Source organism: Sebastes umbrosus, chromosome 17 (genome assembly GCF_015220745.1).
Source record: "Sebastes umbrosus isolate fSebUmb1 chromosome 17, fSebUmb1.pri, whole genome shotgun sequence".
Taxonomy (NCBI): Eukaryota; Metazoa; Chordata; class Actinopteri; order Perciformes; family Sebastidae; genus Sebastes; species Sebastes umbrosus.
The window spans coordinates 26466029-26490551 of record NC_051285.1 but is presented as its reverse complement, the minus strand read 5'-3'; the positions used below and the strand labels follow the sequence as shown (position 1 = coordinate 26490551).

Sequence of the window (24523 nt, the reverse complement as noted above, 5' to 3'; positions counted from 1 at the left end):
TTTAATTACCTTTTTGCATACAATGTTTTTTTGTAAAAATGCACCTCATGTTTAGATACGTCAGTTTGTCTGCTATTCCTGAAAATACCCATCATGCACTGTACAGTATATATTTAAATGTACTCAAAGTTCTCTACACTCAGTGCGCCGAAGAGATGAGACAAGCTATTAAGTCACATTTATAATCACTTAGTACAAAGGACCATGAACATGAATGCATAACAATGAGCAGGTTGGCTATACAACATGGAAACTGTTATGAATATACACACTATACCAGAGGGATGTGGGCACAAGGTCAATTTGAGTAATTCCTCAGGAGGCAAAATGACAGTGGCAGCACTGCGACTGTGTTAAAGCATGCAAATGTTCATGAATAAAAAATGCTTCACCGGAGGATACAGTGCAGGAGCGAAGAAGATATAAAGCAATCCAATGCATGCGCCATAGCAACAAGGAGCCACAGAAATCAGCGGAACTGGTACCGGTAAAATGGCTAACCCCCCTATTGAGCAGATGTTCTGGTTCAGACTCACCTGTGAACATGGCTTTGAAATAGTCGGAGGAAGAGGCCATCATGGCGCGGTGTACAGGGAAAGCTTCATCGCCGTCCCCAGCCACCAGTGTGACGTCACATAGTAAACCCTCTATCCTCAGCTGGTCAAATCCCTAAGAGAAGAGGAGAAAGGTGAGGGATGATTGTTACTGAGCCAAGCTTGGGGTACCTGGACTATGCAGTGGTTTTATTCCAGAAAAGTGGACCACGGCATGTCAGGTGTGAGCTCATGTACCCGAAATGGCATGTGACGTCCCTCTAGTCTACTTTAGGCGACTGGCTGATTGTGGCCTGCTTGTTTTCTTGACTGTCTTGCACGCAACTGGTTCAGAATCATACGTTTGGAGCTACAGTATATTATCCCCTTGTAGGCATTGCAACACATTGGGGACGTAGGGACTGTACCAACTTGCGGCGAGTCACGGACACACCGAGACTCACTCGTGCCGGAGTGACGTGTAACACAACAGCGTCGACATCTATGTGCGTGCATGTAGTCCCGCCGAGCCGGCTATCTCTTTTATACAGACTGTGTCTCAATTCAGCGGCCGATACAATCGCCATTTTCCTTTAGAACTAGTCAAATGACCCTGGCAAACAGTTCAATGTCATTAGCTGCAGTACATCAGACAGATCAATTCACTGCTTTATTAGTCTCTTCAGGGAAATTGTTGATATTTAAAACAAATAATCCCATCCTTATCCTTTAATCAGTGAGGTTATTAGTGACTTGAAAGGCTGCGCTGTTAATCTACATGATGTAGCCTTTGGAGAGTCATATTTTGCATCCACTGTTTAATCGCTTGGCTGGTGCTGCTGCGTACCTGAGGCTGTCTACCGTCCACACATGGGGTCTGAGGTTTCTTTCCTCAAACATACTCACTTATCTGCAAACCTGATTTTACTGACTACCACCTCTTTTGCATTAAATGAAAAATTGTTAAGTTAAACACATCCTTCATCTCCATCCCATTATTTAGCATAGCTTACGAGCCTGTCATAACAGGTAGCACTAATAGCATCCAAGCAAGAAGACATACATTTAGCATATTACAACAACTCAATAAACTACTATAATAATGAGTTGTCGGTGGGGTGCTTCAAATGCACCAGCTCACTGAGACTAAGTGAGTGTGCTAACTAATTGTGGCTACAGGGCGTAAGATCAGATGGCCCAGAAAGATCATTATCATTCTCTTACTGTGCTCTGACACCAAGAGATTAATGTGCAACAAAAGCAGCCAACACAACAGCCGTTCATTTTCAACAGAGAGCCGGTGACGAAGGGCAGCCATTGCTGTGACAGCAGTAAACCAGCACCGTCTACAACAACTTGATGTTGAACTCAACTTTATGCAAATTGGTGACATGCTGAAGCAACCACCGAGTGCAGATTTGAAACTCTGTAATACAGCATGTTGCTATGCAAGATGAAATCCATAACTTCCTTTAAAGAATTTTTTCCTGAATAATTCATGATGCTGATTTTCCCATCTATTTTATATATATTACAGAATGCACAATTTTTAATCGATTATCAACTTTTTCAATTTCTGCTTCTCCTTTATGGTGTAATTTTGATAGATTGTTCAGTTCTCTGCTACATGGGAGGAAGCTTTTTATGAGCATGGTTAACATTAAAAGATACACAAGTTTGTGTTCTTTATCAATATGATGCTTTGTGCTTTAACTGTTAAATGACTGCTGCAAATACACATATTTTAGGGAGAAAGTAGGTCACTTCCAGAATTTAAAATCAAAAGAAATTAAAAGAATTATTTTCTGTTAAATTCTCGATCAGCAGTGTTTCATAATATTCTTGTTGTGCTCACTCTTCATATCAAATTACACAGAAACCAAATCCCAAATGCCTTTGGTTAATCATTGGGATATTGGCTAAGCTATTAAATTGTATCCTGTAATTCATGCCGTGAGCTCTTAAACGTATTTTGCAAATCAACCAGTTTGTAGTCTTGTGGTAGGCGTAGATTAACTGGGATAGGGATTTATCTCATTTCAAAAGTGGTGGTAAGAAATCTGAATCACCGCCTCACCAGCCTGCAATCGGTACAATGCCATGGACTGTGCTATATAGCCTACACTGCTCGTAGGAGCTCTGAAGGAACAATAAGGAAAAGTGGAAACATTAGACCATGATATTTGACTTGACATTCAGAACTTCATGAGACGTTGTCGCTACGTGTCCGAACTCTCACCTGAAGAACCACTGAGCTGTGTGTGTTGCTTGTGAAGAATCGAGTGTTTCCAGTCTTTGATGCCTGAAGGTGAGCAGAGATGCCCATATCACCATAGCCCAGAGCAACTTTCATGTGAGCGTCGTCGTCCTCCACGAGGGATCTATTAGGGGAAAAAGGAGACAAGTTTTAACTTCAAAAAGGGGTAGCAAAACGTGTGTTTCCATCTAATTTTAGCTTATGGAAAGTAGGACAGAGAAGTTTTCAAAGTGACACTACTTAAGGACATATTGGGTGGTGGTAGCCTAATTGTTAGACAAATGTTCACCTAAAAGTTGCAGATCTGCAAGCCTGGAGCAGCTAGTGAACAAGGCATGCTCCATAATTCCCAAAGTGCCTTTGGGTGAGAAACTGAACTCCCGCTCTACGAAGGACATTCACTGGTTTTAAATAGGATATGCTACGAGTGTTAGCAATTCCCTGAGATATCTGTATTATCTTGGAAACAGGAGCTCGGGATGGATTAGATAACAGTAGCTGCAAAACATTGTTCTCCAGCAAAATGATCATGATATGTAGGTTTTAAAATGTGACATACCCAAGGCACAAAACTACAGTAAGTGCTTTATATCAACAGTTACGTTGTGCCAATATGCATGTGAATGCAAACAAAGTCTAAGCTGATAGTGTATAAATACACAAACTTTAACTTCTAAAACCATAAAGATGTGTTGTGAAATCCTGAGAGTAACGTTTTATTTAGAGCCACTTGGATCCAACTGAATTCCTCAGATGTACAGATAGATTGTACACCGCCAGCGGGGGGTTGGGATGGTCGGTCAGTCCGTCCATTCAACACCAAGATATGGTACAAAGCGGTATTTAAATGCAGCCATTTTACCACTTGTATACAATAAATATAAAATTCTAAAAAGCAATTTAAAAAAAAAAGAAGAAATGAACACATTCATGCTCCTTAGATGATGAACCATTGTCCATCAGCTTCCATCTAGAGACACCCTCAGGCCTAAATGTCAACTTTAAACATAAGATGTATCTCATAAATGTAATAGGTATATTGTCATAACATTGGCATGAGCCATTACAATTTAAATGACCTTTCCTCTTGCACCATACCCAGGACCAGCTTTGCTCCAACTCGTCTGTATTGCAGGTGATAATGAACATTGTGGCCTTTAAAACCACCAGCAAGGATTTAGGCACCAAGACAAACGCCAAAAATATCATTACACCAACGTATTTGCAAAAATAAGTAAGAAGGTGAAAGCAAAATGGATATTTTCACAGTGCATTAAAACTAAAATAATTGTGGAGGCTTATTGATAAACAGACCATAATGCCGTCTCTTTACATGAAGCGGTTCTCAGTGTTTTGACTAAAGCAGGACACCGATGGGTGTGGAAGCTTGCTCCTTCAATAAACCAAACGGCTATGTGATGTATCATCTCTCTGAGTTAAATGAGGACATGAAATGAAATGAAACTATTCTGAAATGGGCTGCAGAGCATTGAAAAGATCATTAGTTTTCAGAAAAGCTGTGACTAAAATACACAAAACATTCTTTCTCAGTTTTCAGCAATCAGAAAAACAACAACTTAGAAGGCAAAACACCGCTAATGATGATTGAAGTTAAAGAAAGTTTGGTTTCAAAATGTGTAATTGATTTATAATGCAGGGATTCGTCACTATAAACAGAACTGTCTTTAACAGCCTTTTTACTAAAGGAAAAAATTCTGCTCTGTGAGAACGTGATATATTAGCATTTCTCCTCTGTATAGTCCAATTCGTATGATATTCCTGTGCTCCAGGGCAGTCTGACTAAAATGTAACGTGAAGTCCTTAACTGCTCCACAGAGAGAGTGAACGTGGAGAGCAAATGACTCAGAGCCCCGAGGAGAATACTCTTGGGACACGGGTACATTTTGCGCTGACAAACTAACAATAGAGAATGAAGCTCATTTGGTTAAAGACAATCATAACAGTCTGTGGATCAACAAAATCAGTCAAGCATTTGTCATCTGCTATCAAACAGCGTGACTGTCTCTAAAGGTTATATCATAAGCAAACAATGTTGATTGTTCTGCTTTGACTTTGATGCCAAGCAACTGTGAACGTCATTTTAAAAAATTGCTGACGCTATAAAAAACACACATCTGTGTCCAAAATGTCATCACTTTATCATTTCATCCTGTTTAACATTTGTGTGAAATTTTCATAATTAGCATATCAATTCTTGAGTTATGGTCAAAAACATGTTTTGTGAAGTCAGTGTGACCTTTGACCTTTGATCACCGCATTCTAATCAGTTCATCCTTGAGACGCAGTGGATGTTTGTGCCAAATTTGAAGAAATTCCCTCAATGAGCTCTTGAGATATCACAAGAACGCGAAGGACGGACAACTCACAAACCTCTCGCCGGCGTGGAGGCATAAAAACTGCTGGCCTTGGTGATAAGAATAGTATTTGTTAAACAAATATTTCTATAAAAGAAGGAGTAGTTGAGTTGAGGCAGGTCGGTATTTTTTAAGTAAGATGGAGATATTAATGTAGCACTAAAAGGAACTTGAGCTTGAGGACTTGTGACTGATAACAGGGGTGGTTTGCGTAAAGAAAAAAAGAAAAGTGCCTTAAAGGGATAGTTTAGGTGTTTTGAAGTGGGGTTGTATGAGGTACTTATCCATAGTAGGTGCATTACTTAGAATAGATGACAGTCAGCGTGCCCCCAGTTTGGAGAAACAGGCAAGAGTACCGACACCAGAGCAAAGCAATACAGTGCTGTGGACGGGGACGGCAGAAAAACGTATTCTTAGACACCTAAGAGAAAGGCTCACCTAAAAAATGTTATATCCGTTTAAGTATACGCTATATTTAGAATATTTTCTAACAGCAAACTGAACTGAAAGTGAACGTTTTTTGTCATCTGAGCCTGCTGGCTTTGGAGAGAGCATAGATAAGTTTCACTTTCAGTTCCCCATCGTAAAGGAGAATAAAGGGCTGTCTGACGGAAAGATAAAGCGGTGAAAATATTGTAAATGTAGTGTCCACTTAAATGGATATAGATTTTTTTAGGTGAGCCTTTCTTTGTGTGGCTAAAATATGCTTTTCTGTCGTCCCCGTCCACAGCACTGTATTGCTTTGCTCCAGTGTCGGTACTGCTGTCTGTTTCTCCAAACTGGGGGCTTGCCGACCGTCATCTACTGCAGGTTATACACTGACTATGGATAAGAACCTCATACAACCCCCAAACTATCACTTTAACCTGCTCAGTTTGTAGTAAGAGGTGACGCACAGACAGACGGGCTACACAACACAGTGGCCCACAAAAGATCTGCGTGTCACAAACTGAATGAAAACTGAGCTTAAAATATTACATCTATTCTCCGTGCAATATGAAGAGATAACTGAATAGTCACCAAATGTGGCATGTGAGACTTAAAAGCCGCTCATTTTCAGATGTAGATTGGCCTGGTTTTGATAAAATATTCTTTTACAAAAATGTCTGGCTCAGCATAACAGTAAATGTGTGTCTTCAAACAGGCCCATGAGCAGGCAGTGCTTGTCAGATGTAGAAGACTAATGGTTTTTGGGTGGACTATTTATGTAATGAAGCAATTCTAAAGTCCTTGTGTGGATGAACACTTGAGTTTTTTTTTTTTTTGTGGTTAGAGTGGTTTTATCATTTGTAAGTAAAAGTCCCCTGTGCTTTGAGAGGACGTTATTCAACATAAATAAAACATAGCTTTTTAGATGCTAGAAGAAAGTTTGGAAAAATGTTTGAAATTCATTTGTTTGTTAATGCGACGGATTTAGGCTGACAATCTGATATGCAAAACGTATTTCACTTCAACTGAGAACAATCATCTCTTTCTTCCTCAGTCCTAATGATGGTGACACTAAAATAGGACACATTTAATATTTGTTTCAGGTGCAGGAAGACATACATGCCAACAATAAAGAACTAAAGAATGCCCTCGATGATGAGAAGCTCCCATAAAAATGACACTTACTGTATCAGACTGAACTGCTAACCTTTCAATGCGACTCTACTTTAAGAGTAATCACATATATAATGTTATGTACATCTGTAATAGAAAGGTAGAGCAGTCTTTATGTAACAGATGTACACTGAGCCTTTCAATGCAGGTCTATTATTACAAGTAATCAGGTGCAATGGTTCGTACATCTGTTACATAAAGACTGCTCTGCCTGTCTATTCTGTTATATGTAGCACACCATGACACATCTGATTAGAAACAGTAATTTGTTATTAATTGAAGATTCTGACAGATCAAAATGCTATTAATAAATGCGATACTGAGAAAGAGAAGTGTGCAAGATCCCTTTTTCTTTGAATACAATTTAAAAATAGATTGAGGAGATTTGATGTTAAATATAGTCATTGCATCAGGACACACCTAGACAGACAGAATAAATCCACTAATGGCTGAATCAATAATCTGCACCAGGTTAATGATTTATATGACTTAGTTAAACAAATCTTTAATTGGCATTTCCATATTAGGACTTATAAAGCATTACCTTATATGCTTATAAATATAAGCATATAAGGTATGTAGGAGCTTTAGTCTGCTTTGTTTAAGAACAGAGAATGGAAATGTCCTTTAATGTTCATATTATTATGACACTCCTGCTTTTAATAATGATCTTTAAATGAACTATTGCACAGTGATTGATTAACTTTACAGACTGAATGAGGATGCAGGGAATTGTTCTCGATATGCAGTATGAAAAAACAACGATATTTATTTGCAAAGTTGTGAGTCATAACTGTCTGAGGTCACTTGGGGATGAGAAACATTTGTTAATTGCTAAACTATAGACCTGTCAACACTGCTTTGGCTGCATGATCTGATTAGAAAAGTAATTGAGAGGAAAAAGTTACACTGGGACACTTTATCTAAGGAACTGTGGGGATGAAAACTTTCCTTCTCTTTTCTTGTCAAAGAAACTTCACTTTAGGGCTCCGATACCCCGAGCCGACCTCGAAGACGACAAAGGCTGACTGATCAAACGTTCTGTGTCACCTCACGTCGCCTCACATCTTTGCACTTGAGCACACCGCTAAGACTTCAGCCGACTAACAGTCAACCACAGTCTCTTTTCAAGACTTTAACGATTAGGCCAAAGACATTAAATGGGGTATATGATGGATAAACATTAAGAGAAGGTCAGGTGGAGTCTACTTTTCATTCCTTTCACATGCAGTACAAGAACTGAGGAACAGGTAGGAAGACCAATGAGGACACATCAACAACAGAAAAGCACAAAAACACTGAGATTTCTGCTACCACGAGAGATATAAGGAAACAACTATGATCAAAGCTACACATGCTTAAGTTCTACTGTATACAAATCTTGATTTTAAAATGACGATGAGAGGATGGGATCGGTAATAAGCTACATTTTACAAGGAGATGATCATGGACCACGTCTAGTAAGAATTTGTGAACACCACCACAAAACGCAACAGTGGTGACAATCACACTGACACAGAGCACAGGCAATGTACTGGCACATTTACCCCGTCAGGTGGTAAGTCGGACAGGCAGCGAGGAGAGAGTGGGTTGTCCAAACCACAAAGGAGTGTTGGTGGCTGCCGGAACGAAACAAAGAAGACAACAGCTACAGCATCCCACATAAAAGTTCTGCTCTTCCCAAAGACACCAGAGAGAACCCGGAGACCGAGTCTCTAGCTGCAGCTGTGGCGTGTTTGAAAATAATCATGACTAAAGCATTACTACAGCTCAGCACTGACCAATGCAAAAAATCATCTATTAAAACATCAGAGAATATTTCACAATTAGCCTGTCAAAATGCCTATTGCTGATGCCAAGTATGGGTTTATTTAAAGTCTATCTGTATCACTCTTTAAAAATAATTACTTATAAAAATGACTGAAGAAGTTGAACCTTCAGATAAATTGATAAAAACAATTTTGTTCTAACATAATAAACTATTTAATACTTACTTTTGTGAGTTTAATGATTAAATGTCACTGTTTAATTCAATAGAAACTGTGATGCTGTCACAACAGAGATGTGTGTTATGTTTAAGTTTCTAAATTATTACTTTATACACAAGAGTTTGGAACATCAATGTGGTCTCTCAGCAGTATATCGCAGTACACTGTTCACACTTTTAACAAAATGAGGATGAATTGAATATAAAACATCAAACGTTGGCGATGCAATATGATACATACTGCTTATCTCTTAGGGAGGATACCGTTGTGTCAGAAGCTTTCAATTAAATTAGGGGGAATTAAAATGATATATGATGAAGATAAAATCCCTTTATCTTTGGGTTTAATGAAGAAAAAAAAAAACCTTGATCTTATGCGTGTACATTATATCTTAGATTAATACTTGGCACATTCATGGTACCAACTAAATTAGAGAAGAACCATCACTTGGTATTATGGTACAGAAGAAAGCTTGGTTTTAAGGTTATAACTTGAACAAATTCTGGCAGATACATGGAAAAAAGCAAAACCTGTGATTAGTTCAGAGTGCAGCAATTTCTCAAGTTTACACTTTAGGCCATTTTGCTCTCACAGCCTCCTCCATTTTACCGCTTTCTCTTCTCACAACAAGCACCGGAAAATACATGAACTACAACGGAAAGGAGGAATAACAGGAACGCTATGCTATTTTCAGGTCAGTGACACGTTGCATGAGCAGCAAAGCCGTTTTATTTTCACCTATTTAGATTCTGTGCAGGGCTGGGAGAAAGAGAGGGTCGGAGGAAATATTAAGAAGCGGAGGAGGAAATTGGAGGATTGAAAAAAAAAAAAAGGAAGTAATGGAGAAACAAGGGTGGCCGTCTATCCAGTCCTTTCATGTCAGTGAAAAGCTTAAAAACATCCTTCCACCAGTGACAGTTCAGCAAGCTGAAGTCAACTAGGCTTTTTCCCCCTGAGATGACAGTGGAAGGGTCTTAAAAGATGAATAAGTATAGCTTTGCTGCCTCGTCATGCTTAGACATGCATTGATAGAAACGCCATTAATCTCATCTATTTCAGGTTCTGAACGTCTGAAAGACCAACGTCATGGTTCTGGAGCAAAATATCTAAGAACTTGCATGGTGGAAAATCATTTTACAACCATGTTTAAGGATAGGTTCACAGTTTTTCAAAGTCTATCTTACACATAACTCATCTTTTCTGACAGGATCACCGTCTGCAGCAATGCATTTACAGTACTGTGATGCATCATTGGTTAAAAGCTAGCAAGCTATACTAAATGTGAGGGAAGTCTAGTTTGAGTCAGTTCCTGGACCCTGCTTCAAAAGGACTGCTTATTCACGTGGAGACAGGAAGAACAACCTCCCCCCCAAAAAAAGCCAGAAATCCCATATAAAATGCATGCACTGCTAATGAAAAATTGATTGCAGCCCATTATTGTTGGACAATTTTTGCGTACAAACTGCATTACACGGACATTTAAAAGTTTTAGTTGCTTACAGCTACCATGGACTAATGTAACATATTGTTTTAACGGGCACACAGGAAGAGCCTGAGAGCAAAAAAGGACAATGCAGTGGAATTGGCAGAGCAGCAAGAAATATTTCATATTAAAGGATATCGCTGCCTCATTGACGAAAAGATCTCAAGACTCCTACGGTCTGGCTGAACACTCAAGCAGCTGAATCTGAACCACTCACACAGAGAGAAGAAAGGCATGAGAAAAGGTGACAAGTTGCATGGAAACCCTCTGAAGTGATGTGAGTGGAGTCCTAGCAAACAGAGCGATGACAGTCAGACAACTAAACTAAAGAGACCTCTCAATCAATAAGCACAGCAGTGCAATAAAACAACATGTTGAACAGCTTCTTATGACGCAGTAGTACTGTTTTAAGAAAAGCAGAAAATAAAACCCCCTATATAATATAAAACAATCCGATACAATGGTCCCCTACAAATATAATGCAACAAATGACAAATGGTGCCTTCATATGGGGTCGTGTTTACCGTGTTCACAAGAAGAGTCCATATGAACGAATATGACAAGAGGGGGTCTTGTCGATTTCACGACCTCGTAAGTAAATTTGTGAAATCTTCACGAGTTGTGACGTGTTTGTTGACGTTGTCAGAAATGGCGATAGAAGTTCATTTTTCGGTGCATAATAAGTGAATATATTGCAATTTTAGTTGTAGTAGCAAATGTTGATATTCCCAACAGCCTCATCTTTTTCCTCTGTCATTATGCCTTTGCATTTTCTGCATTATGTTACCCACTTGCTAGTTCCCAAATTGTTAGCCTCTGTGGCTTCTAGACGCCGTCAGTAACGTTAATATTGCCGTTTCTAAGCAGCGGTGTTCTCATGAATTAACCACTTGAGCGTATATTGGGTACTCAACTTCCCGTGTTGTAAATACAAGCTCGCGAGTTTCATTTGAAGGCACCACAAGACCACAGCCTCAGAAATTACTATAGCAGCGACACTGCAGCACCAACGACAGTGCTGGGGCTCAAACTGATGCCCTATTTGCAAATGTACAGTACAGTGTCACCCGGATTTCTAATACGGCAGAGGTTGTGTGTGGATGTCACACTCACACGTACAGCGAGAAGAGACTAGCCACATGATTATTCAATGGGTTCTATCATACAAATTAAATTCCGCAGTTGCTTCTCCACCTTTTCGGCAGCAGCAACACCTTTTTTTTCCCTCTTAGCTCAACTGAAAAATTAACAACCGAGAGGAAAAAAATAGAAATTCTCTCAACATTTCAGAGAATCGGGTGCAGCTCTCCTTTCCCTTTCCTCTCCACCACCACCACCACCACCACCACACAACGAGGAGCGGTAGGGCAGAGAAAAGGAGGTAGTTGCGCGGCCTTAAAATTCTTCTCTCATACAGTTTTCTATTCCATCAAACAGACCTTTGGTGCATCTAAAAACGACAGTAGGTCTGGTGGATGGATTGCAATATGAAAATGTTCATCATAATAAATTAATACAGCCATTTATTAAAATGAGCCATGATCTACTCCATTTATCTTTTTCATCCATTAATAGAGTTCCAGTAAAAAGGAAGCGATCACTTACCGGACTGTTTCAAACATCTGTGTTCCATGTGTCTGACAAATGTTGTTTGCTCTGCCCATCATGGTGGAAATTGGCACTTCCCTAATTAATACTCTGGCTTAACCGACTGAATGGATGGTTGCAATGAATGTACTATTCACAGACTCTTTTAAAATGTTGGAAATCACATATGGAATTCTGATTTAAAAATAGATTAGCATGGAAAAGGCCAGCTTTAATTGAACTGGTTGGTTATTTTAAGTAGAGTAAAAACAGGAGCTCCAGTATTTGAGACGAGTGTCTTGGTGAGCTTCAGTAAAAGTGCAATGAAAATCTGCGAAACGGTAAACACAACATGTGAAAACAACCCCCAGGGTGTCACAAAGTATCTGCTGACAGATCTGTGTGTCTGTGATTATGTTGTTGCATTATGTTAAGCATTAACTCCACCGTTATTTCCAAAGTATTTGCAGCTCACTCTGTCCAGGAAAAACTATCCACGCTCTCCAGATAATTGCTCCAATCTTGCTAATAATCTTAGCAGCCTGTACGCCATAATGAGTCAGTAATTACACTTAATAATCAAAGAGCACTTTAAGGTCAAGGTTTTTGCATCAAAAACAGGCTGGGGGAATTTATGAGCACCTAATTTTACATTTCAAAAACACAATTTCAAGCTGCACCACAAGTGGTTAAGCCAAACAAGCTTCATAACGTGTTTGCGTGTGGGTGGAGCAGACGATCTGTCAACATGTACCGAATGATTAATCAACCTGAAAGATGCTGTATGAGGGAACAGACCCAGCTGAGCATGTGTAAACCAAAAAAGGACAACTACAGCCAAAATAAGACCAATTTGTGAAGAAAGCTTGCTTTACTTCTTTTTTGTTTTTGGAATAGCTACAAAATACGCTGAACTATACAGCCACTGCAGATATGTGGAATTATTCAGCATAGGCTAAGCAGAGGATGTGAATCCGAGGACTGAAACCAAAGACTAGACAAAAAGGCCGTAGATGTGTCAAAGCAATAGGGAATTAGTGGTGTCAGCATAATGTTGCCTGGACTCTAATAAGTAGAGAGGCATAGCTTTGCATACAAAGGGGCTTAATCTGTCACTATCTAAACAGGGATGCACGATTAATTGCAGATCCTTCCACAATCATACAGGTCAGCAATATTGAACTTCTTATATATTTTTAATTCCCCTGACCGTCCCGGTGTGGTGCACCTTCCATTGTGTGTGGGCCAATTACAAACCCTGAATTCACAATATGCAACTATCTAAGCAGAGCAAAAGATACCGGAGAAGGAGCTTCAGCGGGAATGAGTGGAAGAAACCTTACACCTCGATGAAAAAGCAAAGCAAGTGTAAATGAAGTGTAAAAAGATGGAACTGGCAAAGAGTATGGCAGCTCTGATCCAACCCGCTGATACTCCGGATTTGATAGGAGTTTTGGGAACCTCTGCTGTAGACTGTCCGCAGATTGTTTTTTCCAATCCAGTCTTTAAAAAGGTGCTAAATTTGATATTTAGAGCATTAATATAGCAGCAAACAACTTGCTACGTAAAGATATAGAGGAATAATGTCTACCTGAGCAGTGAATGAAGTCGCTCTCCCTCTGTGTGTGTTGTAATCCGAGCTTTTCTGTGTTTTGTTTACATAGGCACGCAGTAAGATTATTAATCAAGTTTCTCCTATGCATTAGGTTTCATTTTTTGTCAGATATAACGGCATCCACTGACTGGTCAACCGTGTGGTGAAACTCTGCCCACTTCATCACAGTCCAGCTTTGAGTAGGCAAGTGTGTGTGTCTGTGTGTGTGTGTGTGTGTGTGTGTGTGTGTGTGTGTGTGTGTGTGTGTGTGTGTGTTTGTGATGAGCACAGACATGACAGTCTCACCTGACTGAACTCACTTGATGCTCTGCCAGCCAGACTGCCTGGCTGTGCCTCCCCTCTGGCCTTTCAATGAAAATAAATGATCCCAGTGTGGCTCTTGCATTTTGTACAAAATGGCCACAAGTCAGCAAGAACTTGACAAGAACGGCAAAGTAAATTAAAAGCGCCACCACCGTGCTCTAAAGTTTTTTCTAGCAACAGAGTGCATTTGTGACACAAAAAAAAAACACTGGCAGGTGTTGCACTCAGGAAGGAGGGGACTTTATGAAAATTATAATATCTTGTTTCACATCACTGAGATCAGTGACTATCTAGCCAGGCATTTAGAGAGCAGATTTTATCATATAATCATATAATAATGACTTCATTTAAGAGCAGGCTGTTTCAGTATAGTGACTTTTTAGCTGATGTGGCACACCAGCTGATTAAGACAACACATGTAAGTAGAAGACACAAGTAACCAATAGGTTCTGACAATAATACCGAAAGACACATATCCTGTATATTCAAATATGTATTGAAATAATGTGTGCTACTTCTGTAAGAATGTGCCGTTATCTATATGCTAATGTGTGAATATCTAGCTCTGTAGCTTTAGAGTACAATCATACAGTATGTTGGCTAAGAGCAGCATTGTAGTTTTAACATCTCTGCTGGCATATAATCCCTGACCGAGTCCAATTACCCTAATACATAAATCACATTCTGATATATCTGGTGAGACCCTCGAGTACATCTCCACTGTTTTATGTATTTTTAAACATAAAAAATGTCTTTCTTGTCGGATGATGTTCAAAGTCAAAGTCAATGAAAATCCTCCAGCACCAAAGCCAGCTCTCATTCAGTTTGATGTCAGCTGTCAAATCGACTTTGTTCCTATTATTTTAGAATGGATGAATTGATCGATCAAATTAATGCAGGTTGGTAATGAAGTAGGTTTAGAAGAAGGTAAACTAATGGGCCATTTATATCAGAGACGACAAAAATCATCTCATGGCAGTAGCACAGGGGACTCAGCAGCAGCAGAAGGATGACAGACACATCTACAAATATCTCTTAAACAGACTTTCAAAGCTTTTATTTTACATATAGCTGTACAATCTGTATGGAATTTAATCTGGTCACACCGTCTTCTTCACACTAGAAATATTTCTACCGACTAGGTGGCTTTGAGTTAAGCTATTTTAGGAGCAGCCTGCCAGCATGTTTAGAGAAGGTTGTATTTTTTCTTTCAAACTAAATATACATAAATCAGTGCAACCGAAGGACAGCAGCAGATAAATCACTTTTAGACTCTAATGTGCTGAAGCAAAATATGAAGGTCAAAATGTGCAATGTGTGATTCCATTTCTAGATTTTCTTTGAAGGATTTATGTTCTCCCATTTTGCCTTAATGCGATTGTTGACAAAGAGCGACAGGGAACATGGGGAGGGAGAGAAAGGGCTATGACATGCGCTAAAGGTCTCTGACTGGAATCGAACAGGCTTTGCCGCAGTTGAGGTTGCTGGCTCACCATGACGCCTCCAAGAGGTGATCACTTAAGACAGCAGTCACACATATTAAGTGCTTAGTACTGAAGCGCTGTAAAATGAGGGCTGCCATTCATTTCAAGGACTTTTTTTGTGAAATGAAAGATAAAAACCCAATGACGTTTTACCGAGCGGAATGATTGTTTCATGGGCCGTACTGGCAGTGAACCTTAACCATTCGTTGCTAGCATGACATCTGCACCGCAGGCAGCTCACCGGTCTATATATAGATTAGGGCGGTTTCAAAACAGACAAGCACATTGTGAAAACAAATCTTAATTCTTTATAGGCTACATCGTGTACGTCAGATAATCCAAAAACTCTCCCCTCCTGTGTCCTCCATCATTCTGCTGCTTTGGATATATATACACACAAAGATTACCCGAGCAGCATACCAAGTTAAAAATGTCTCGAAAGCCAAACGGACAGAGGCACCACCACTCAAAGGGTCTATAAAGAGTGACTTCTCCCTGACCACAGAGTAACCTATAATTGGGGGACCTAATATCAGCCTGCCTAAAAACGCAGCTTATATTATACACGTTTCAAAATAGAAAGTGGTCTGGTGGGGCAGAGCCACACTGGGCAGAGTAAGGTGGAGCCTCAAGGCTTGAATATGCTTCACACATGAAGACACGCAAGCGTCGTCCGCAGCCACTCTCATCCTTGGGAGAGTTGTCTTAGCTTTTCAAAAGACATGCTGGTGTTGAGATCTTGCTTTTGTACAATGTCAGGTGTTGAAAATAAAGTAAATAATGACGATGCATGTAGTCTCTGACTCAGTCTTGATTGATGCTGTAGCAAGAGACACCAGCTCTCTCGGATAACATACAGCAGTTAAGTCGCTTTTACTGCATTGACACAGCGTCATTTATTTAAAAAAAAAAAAGGTATAGTTTTAAAACAAACTGCCACTGAGAGAAAACAGATGATCTATCAAGATTAAATATCCAAGAGATGTAATATTATTGACTACACCGCAACGAAATGTACAACACATGGCAGGTCTATGACTAAATATAGAAATTCAAAATTATATAACAAGTATGCAACAGTTCCTGTGTTGCTACTACAGGGTATTTACATAAGTGATAAACAGCTAGAACTACAGAAAAAAAACATATCTCCAAAAGGTCCATGACAATCAAAACTATTCATCAGTAAGAAATACATTTTTTGCTTCTATGGTCCGTCATCTATGGTGTTACCTCGTGCTGCTTTATTTTGAAGGAGATTTATTAAACACCAAGAACCCAAACAAATCACCAACAATGAGGCGCACAGTCAAAATATCTGCAGACTGGAATTTTTCAAATGTCCATGGGCAAGATGGAGATTTACATAGAAATTTCAGCCCACTGTTCCACTAAGTTATGTACTAAAAACTAAAAGACCCTTTGATACAGTGTTAGCAGTGAATAACTGGAAGGCTGCTTGTGTGATCTACAGACTGTCTGGATAAGTGTGGGTGGGGAAGTGAAAAAACAGTGCTTGCCCCTCAATTCCTACGACCACTAAGGTGCCCTTGAGCAAGGCAATCAACCCCCAACTGCTCCTGTGGAGCTGCTCGATGTCGTACTGGACAGCTTCCAGGTGTGAATGTGTGTGTGTGTGTGTGTATCAGGGTGTTCCAGCTAAACTACATTGGTTAGATAAAGATTAAAACCAAAATTACAAAATCAATAGTACCAATAGTGAAGCATTCATCATGTAATGTTGTAAAGAGCTTACAAAGTGACACGATTTAGTCAGGACTTCCTTTAGGTTACCTTGGAAGGTAGAGTGAGGGCCATATGGCAAATGTACATATTTAGTACCTTTAGTATTAGCCATGTTGCAGATATCACCTGTTTCACTGAGGTGGGAGCAGAGATTTCTCTTGCTATGATCCAGTAATGTTTAAAATAAACTAGCAACATTAAGCTCTTAAGCTCATCAGTAAAGCTGCATGATAACTGGAGACTGCATGAATCCAATTTTGTAAAAAATCCATCCAAGTAAGCCTATGAAATTACCTTAAACTATCAGCTAGCCTAGCTTGCCAAGAAAACTGTGTTCAAGATTTTGGTTCTCACTCTCTGTAGGCCAAAGCCATGTTACAAAAGTCAAACAAGACACTTGTCCATTACAGCAGGGCTCAGGAAAAGGGATAAAGGGAGAGGATGGCGAGAGGCACTTCCATCCTACCCTTCCCCCCCTCCTGAACAGTAGCAGATGACAATAGCTTCTAAACCAGGGCACGCCAGACATCCTGACAAAGGCAGGCTCCTCCCAAGCTGCTGAGTCCCTGTTCCCAAATAACCATAGCCACAGGGAGAGGGCAAGAGTCGGGGATGTGGCGCTTGCCATGTCCAGACTAGCGGCAAATTGAGTCCTTCTACCCGAGAGCAAAGCATTCTGCCAACGAACCATAAAATGCATGCTGGACAAGGCAAACCTCCTGACACACTACGAGGCTCAAATGCATTCAGCCTAATTAGGGCTGCAACAAAAAAAATAATGGTATCACAATATATTTACAAAAAAAAAATCTAAATCAAAAACTGAGAAACAAACAAATCCATCTCCACATACATTAGCACAGTGGCATAATGAGAATGCTATTTAGCTCTTACTCACATGTAGGCAGGCGAAAGGGGTGAGGACCTGGATGTCTTAAGAACTGGCACTGGGAATTTCCAGCTGACAGGAGAACCGCTTTTCCATTTTAACGGCATGTTGTTGTCACCAGAATGGTGCTACAGCAATACCAACAGCAAAGACCATTTCCATGAAAAGGTTTCCAATGCAGTCTTCCATCCCACTCTGCCCACACCATTCAAGGGGGAGGGAGAGCAACAGCAGCAGCAGCAGCTACAGAAATACACTGGCAGAGGCAGTGCAGGCTACAGTCAGGGTTGTGACTTTAGCGGCAGCACTGAGAAGCCAATAGATTGCATCCACCACGACTGCTTGCCCTGCTGCATTCACGGTTGTCTCGTGGTAGGAGGGGGGAGAAGCCCAGCCTTCCCATCACCCTTTCAGGGTTTGTGAATATCTCAGTAGCTGAGCAACAGTGCCACCTTGTTAAAGGAGCTGTGATTACAGTTCTGGACTTGCTATGGAAAGTATTGGAAGGGACATGAAGGAGTAGGAGAAAGAGGAAAAACTATGATGACATTTATGCTATTCAATTTGAAAAATGTGCCATCCTCTAGGATTTAACATGTGATTTTGTGTCAATTTGATCTAATTCAAGGAAATAACATACAATTAAAATCTACAAGATACAACTGGAAGTCTTCAACTATCCTATGATATTCTCTATGTGTTGAAGTGTGGGTTTTAAGTTTATCAATTATGTTTCAGAAAACAATAGGAGCACTATTGACACACATAAGCTTGGGTCAAAAATCATTCCTATAGAAATGCTGTTTAAATAATTTGCTTATAGTAATCAAGTAGTCCGCTTACAGTGTTCATTTTGGGTCTTTTTCATAAAACGTTTTTAAAACTACAGTAATTCTATATTGTTTTACTTTACTCCCATGATACTTTGCCAATTAGATGGTATTCTGCATGAGAAATAAAGAAAAATCATCATCCGTTTATAGTGATCAATTTGACCCGGACAGACAGAATAAGAGGTTTCCACTGTAATATTTTTCTAGTGGACGTAGTAATAAGATGCCACAGAATTAAAATATGTATTATCTTAATATCTTTTCACCATATGTCTTGTCACCATGATGCTATTCCAAGTTTTAAAGACTTGGAGAGCCACCAAAGGCGAATTAAGTGATAATTCTGAAAACATGCTCACAAACTCCTCTACTTAAAATATAGGCTTATTCACATATCATTTTTGGACATGGCTGTGTTTTGTGCTTGGGCTAAACAAAACAGACATTGGGATAAATAAGCATTAATCTGCAGCATTCATGGGTGGAGCCAGCCGTAGCACAATCGATTAGACACCTTAAAAACTTCATGACTATTGCAAACTGCTAGTAAGTGCCAATACTAATTTCACAAACTCCACGGGTTGAAGATATGCAATTCATCTTTATAGAGCTAAATTGTCAGTTATCGATACACAGTAAAATATGCCAAAAGGTGAGTGAACGTTCCTAAGGAAGACCAGTATTCTTGTTAAATTATGTTTTGACCTATCACCAGGCCCTGCAGGTGACCTGCACGCTCACCTATGCAAAGAGCAGATACTCGGCGGCTTGACCCGGCCTCTAGTCTACACTGGATCTGCTGAAGCTAAACTACAGTGTCTGGCCCAGTGAGGCTTGGTGTGAATGCCACAGTTCCACTAGATTTTCCAATTGGCACTAGTTAGCAACCCCTCTGGTATGAGAAGCTTTTCCTAAATTAAGCAACAAAGCTCCATGGCCAGACGCGAACAGGGGATGTTGCGCCTCACGGTCGGGTTATGCTGGAAAAGAACAAGTTCATATGAGTATCATGTCGCCTTAACCCCAAAGCCACCAGGATGCCCATCAACTCTCCACCTAAAGCTCCTTGTGTAAAAATCAGTGTAAACAAGACTCAGTTAAAACCGAGTATATATGTGTGGACCGTGTGCGTTCAGTCTGAATTTGTAGCTAAATTGTTATACAAACAGTCAGTGGTCATGTCTATAATTATAAATCCAGCGGGACATGTCCACTAAGGTCCAGCAAGGACACAAGAGGACGCGCTGCTCCGCTCAACTGGCCATTCAAGTGGTGACGTATCCTATCGTGGAATGACTGTGCTTGGTCCCTGGTTTTCTGCTTGCCATTTCAAACAGGAAACATGGTGGCCTGCTTGTAAACTTTCTGTTATTCTGTCTAAACAATCCACCAAAATCTACTTCTGAAAACATTTTAAGCGAGAAATAGGCTATGCCACTGCTGAATCTCGTTTCACTTTAGAACTAAGGTCCAAGTTTCGTGAACCGGACGCAACGGCCAATGAGGAAACTCCAACACTCGGCCGACCAATCGTGTAACTTCATCACTCAATCACTCACTCACTCAGTGACAGACTTTTGCGTTTGTAGGGCTGGCCCTCTGTGGTCCAGCCAAAAAATTAAAGAGGGTTTTAGCAGATGAGAGGGGACGCAACGCTATACCTAATGTGGGAACCAGAAAAAGGAGAAAAAAAAAATCATATCTCACTGAAAACAGAAGTCGTCACGCCTATCGTCTCGCCCCACTTTTACCAAATCAATTAGATTTGTTGGATTATTGTGCAAAAGATTAAGAAACAGCAACTGCTGATGTAATTCATAATAAATAATAAAACATACAAGGTCATCTTAGGTAAAAGTGAAGCTTTAAACTATATAAAAGCACCTAGCAACCGGTATCTGAGTTATACATTCTAGTTTAACAAAGCAATGACCTCTTATTGGCAAGTGACACACAGACAAAACACAATCACTATCAGGATTCACAAGTACATATACCAAAAAGAAATTCAAGAAAATGCCATAGATAAAGAATGGCGGCCCACTGTAGTTCAAAGTAAAAGTCCTCTTTCTCCATTTTAACGTCAATCAATGTTTAAATCACCAGCAGATTGTTCCATTTGCAAGTGGTCAAGATGGAACTGCTACCAGCTATTACACAAAAGGTTTCGTGGGAGGTGGGAGCACAAGTTGCTTCCACCTGCAGCTCCATTCTCATAACAACCTTATCATCACACCTTCAGGGTTACACCATTCTCCGTCCCAGCTTACACTGTAAACAGCAGAATGACCTTGCCTCTACTGCAAGGACAGCTATCCTTCTGTCAAAGCCTGAAAGCTCAGTGCTACACCTGCTATCCTCAGTTCTACTATTTTACTCTCACAACACCCTTATAAAGACGCCTATTTAAAATAATTCCTGTAGTAGCACTGTAATATTCCTACTTATTTCCAGTGTAAAGATGTTCAATTTAAAATAAATGTGCATAGCAAAGGTTGCACACAACTCAACAAATAATGAAAAAGCAATAAACTGAGGGAGAACTGATGCCATGCTGCTTTATGCTTCTTTCATTCATTTAAACTAGCAAACATTTTATTCTAGTATCTGCTATTGATGCTCCAAAACTGCCCATCCAGTTGGTGTAGTGTCTCATCCACCTCCACAGTCACAACTCTCTTCATGAGTAAAGGAGAATCTTTTGCCAACAGATTGGATCGAACACACAGAAACTATCAGGCAAGCTTCTTTCCCTAGTATTGCAACATGCAGGTCTCAAGAGGAGCAACCATTTGGTACTACCTACACTAAGGTATGCATCAGTAAAAGATCTTTTATCAACTCTCAATCTATGCTTCAACTGGCTGGCATCTTCCTTGTATTTGTCTTCTTCTGAGCACCGCTTATAACTGACCATTTTATCTCATTAGGTGTTGCACAGCAATTACCAACATAAAAAAACATTCACTGTTTACTGAAGAAAGCACAGAGAAGGTTTTTCCTGACAGTCATGCGTTTGGGTGTGGCAAATCATGGTGGACATGGAGTAAAAGGAGTTTCTGTTGATCCTAATGCGAGACACTCCTGCTGATTATCTTCTGAGTATTCTCCTTTGTCTTACTCTCGGCTCTTCTGCAGCTTCCTCGCGGTCAAACTAATATTCCTCTGTAGCCAACTCCAGAAAAACTTGGCCAAATGTGTCGCCCCATCTGTCATGTTCTCTCATACTTGAAGACATAGGCTTCTTCTTGATGTGTTTATCACTAACTTTGCATTATTTGCTGATATTCTGTGGGAAAGTTGAGACATAAGTACACAATCCATCGCAGTTTTTGTTATGTAAATTAAACTCCCACATCTGGTCAGCTCATAAAGACATTTGTTCATTTGCCAGAACCAACACTGGGCCCAGTTGAAACTCCCTATTTCAACGCAATGCTTTGTCAGACCCCTCTGCGTCACCCTTTTCAGTCGCAATAAACATATGCTTAATGTTGTGAAGTAAACAAAAACACTTGCTTAGGTTCAGGATATAAAAACACTATATTTAGGTTTAACACAAAACTACACGGTTGGGCTTAAAACTACTATATTTGTACACTGAAAATGACACTGAACATTGTGAACACGAGACATGAACGAATAGCTGATTACAACATGACACATGGGACACGAACAGCGGTCTCCTGGATGAAAGCCTTGTGTTTGTTGGACCCATCCACCTCCCCTCCCGCCCGCCTGGTGTGTGTCTTTTCATTATTAAAGCTACGTCACCACACTCCCGGCACACTTTCCCTGAGCGCTTAATATTTACGTGGATGGGTTTACATTGTACAGTAGTTAATGGAAAGACTGGTGAGTCTCATACCGACGCTCAAGGGCGCCTTGTGCATCGGTATCTAACGCCAACGGCTGTGACAAAGCGTCGATATTTGACGCCCTGGGAATGAGAACGGGCTGCCTATTTCAGTGTTGTGCTGTGACAATGCTGTTTAAGTGACAGGATGACTGTTGGCAAATACTGATAAATTAGCCAACATTATGCACAGGCCATTCAGGCATGGAAAGCTGCAACAGGTGAATTAACGTAGCAGAAACACCGTAATATCTTTCAGGTCATTGAGTGACACTCTGGTAAGAGTCTTATCAGTCAGTGGTTCTCAACCCGGGTCATTGAGCGCCACAGCCATACTGCTTTTCTTTCTTACAATCTAATCAGGGATTACCTGATTAACACCTCTGATACCAGGCAGAAGCCATTTCCTATCCTGGACTGACAACTGCTGTTCTGTTTACAACTTAAGAACGGTCAACCACCAATAAATTGATTTTGCCTGGTTGCAAAATAGCTAATACTGTTAACAGCTCCTCCAGAGTGTGTGAGCAAAAAAGTGGAATGCATGCAATTAAAGTGAATTAATACACTGCAATATTCACAGTTGCTAGCGACATAATGGAATATGAGACATTGCACATTACCTGTCATGTAGTCCGATGGGCATCGTCTCCCCTCTGTGTATAGGGTGCTCCATACCCCTCTCCAAAACCACACCTCAAACACATAAAAACATGGTACTTTCAACATTTGAATTAAGTCTGGAAACCAGGAAAAACAAGATCAAACTGTTACACGTAGACAAGTTTTGATTCAGCACTTTTAAGTACATTCTGCGCTTTTACTAACTTTATGTTTTACAGTCTACACACTATGTTAATGTATTGTCTAATTGTGAGAATATCTCAGCGTTGTAACTGAGAAACCTTTTCCCATACAATTAGTCATGCATGTCTGTTTTCTGAATCTGGTACTCTTATCTCCAAAAGCTACACAGACAAACAAAATCATTATTGTACGACAGATCACAAGTAAAACTGGCTTACACGCAGTTTTAAAAATGTAAATACACATGCATGAGTATTTTCTAAAACTGAGATGGAGATGCCTTCCATATTTTAAACTTAAAATGTTTCAAAATTGCCTCAAAAGGTCTAATAATGGCACCAGACTTCAGTAAATATCAAAACTTTGCTTTTGGAGTTTAACCTGAGAGCAAACACTGACAGACTTTAGCTCCACACAGCCTGTGACCTCATTACTTCTGCGAGTGGGGACATTAATTCATAGTATTTGTGCACAACACAAAGCGCCTGGGTCAGTCCTTCATGCTGGTAGCCATTAGGCTCCACAACCAAGGCTGACCCCCATATGAGAACTATGAGGACTTTAAGAACTTTAAAAACGCACTATATCTGCAACCATCTTGGACTCTAACCACTGCCGCACTTTACACTTACTTTACACTATACATCCTATATACCACTTTATAGACTGCAAATATGTACATATTACATTTATTTATTGTACATACTACATTTATTTATTGACGGACTGTATACACTATGTTCACCCATTCACTCTGTATCTTATATATTATTGTTTTTATAACTTTTGTATGCCTTTACCTCTCCTGTGTTTCACTCTGTTTGCTGATGTTGCTGCTTTGACACCTGAATTTCCCTCCGGGGATTAATAAAGGTTCATCTTATCTTATATTTGCATTTAAGTTCATTTTGGATGTAAAATGTCCTACAGAAGTTGATGGCCCCCTATCCCCTGCTGAAATATTACAGTTGCATCACATTTCTAACTTGTTGCTTTACACAGAACTAGGCTAATTGAGGCTAAATATATCTGACAGTGTGTTACCAGACAGAAAAACCTTCCTCCTATTTTGAAATTCAGCTCACATGATGTACAAAATAAAGGGTACACTAAGCTAAGATGTCTCGGTGTTTTTAAAGGATAACAACTAGTACACACTGTATGT

The 24523-nt window shown here is 40.0% G+C and overlaps 1 protein-coding gene across 2 annotated transcripts in view; it reads right to left on the bottom strand.

Moving 5' to 3' along the window:
- Positions 1-24523, bottom strand: part of klhl13 (kelch-like family member 13) — a 40828-nt gene that overhangs the window by 14216 nt on the left and 2089 nt on the right. Inside the window, exons 2-4 of one of the 2 annotated variants that reach the window (XM_037748399.1) lie at positions 23175-23247; positions 2773-2914; positions 537-669 (exon numbers count right to left, since the gene is read on the bottom strand). In XM_037748399.1, coding sequence (XP_037604327.1) covers positions 537-669; positions 2773-2914; positions 23175-23227 — 328 coding nt within the window. In that variant the 5' untranslated portion in view covers positions 23228-23247. Of the gene's footprint in view, positions 1-536; positions 670-2772; positions 2915-17871; positions 18184-23174; positions 23248-24523 lie in introns of those variants that run through there. The other variant, XM_037748398.1, reaches the window with a different exon arrangement.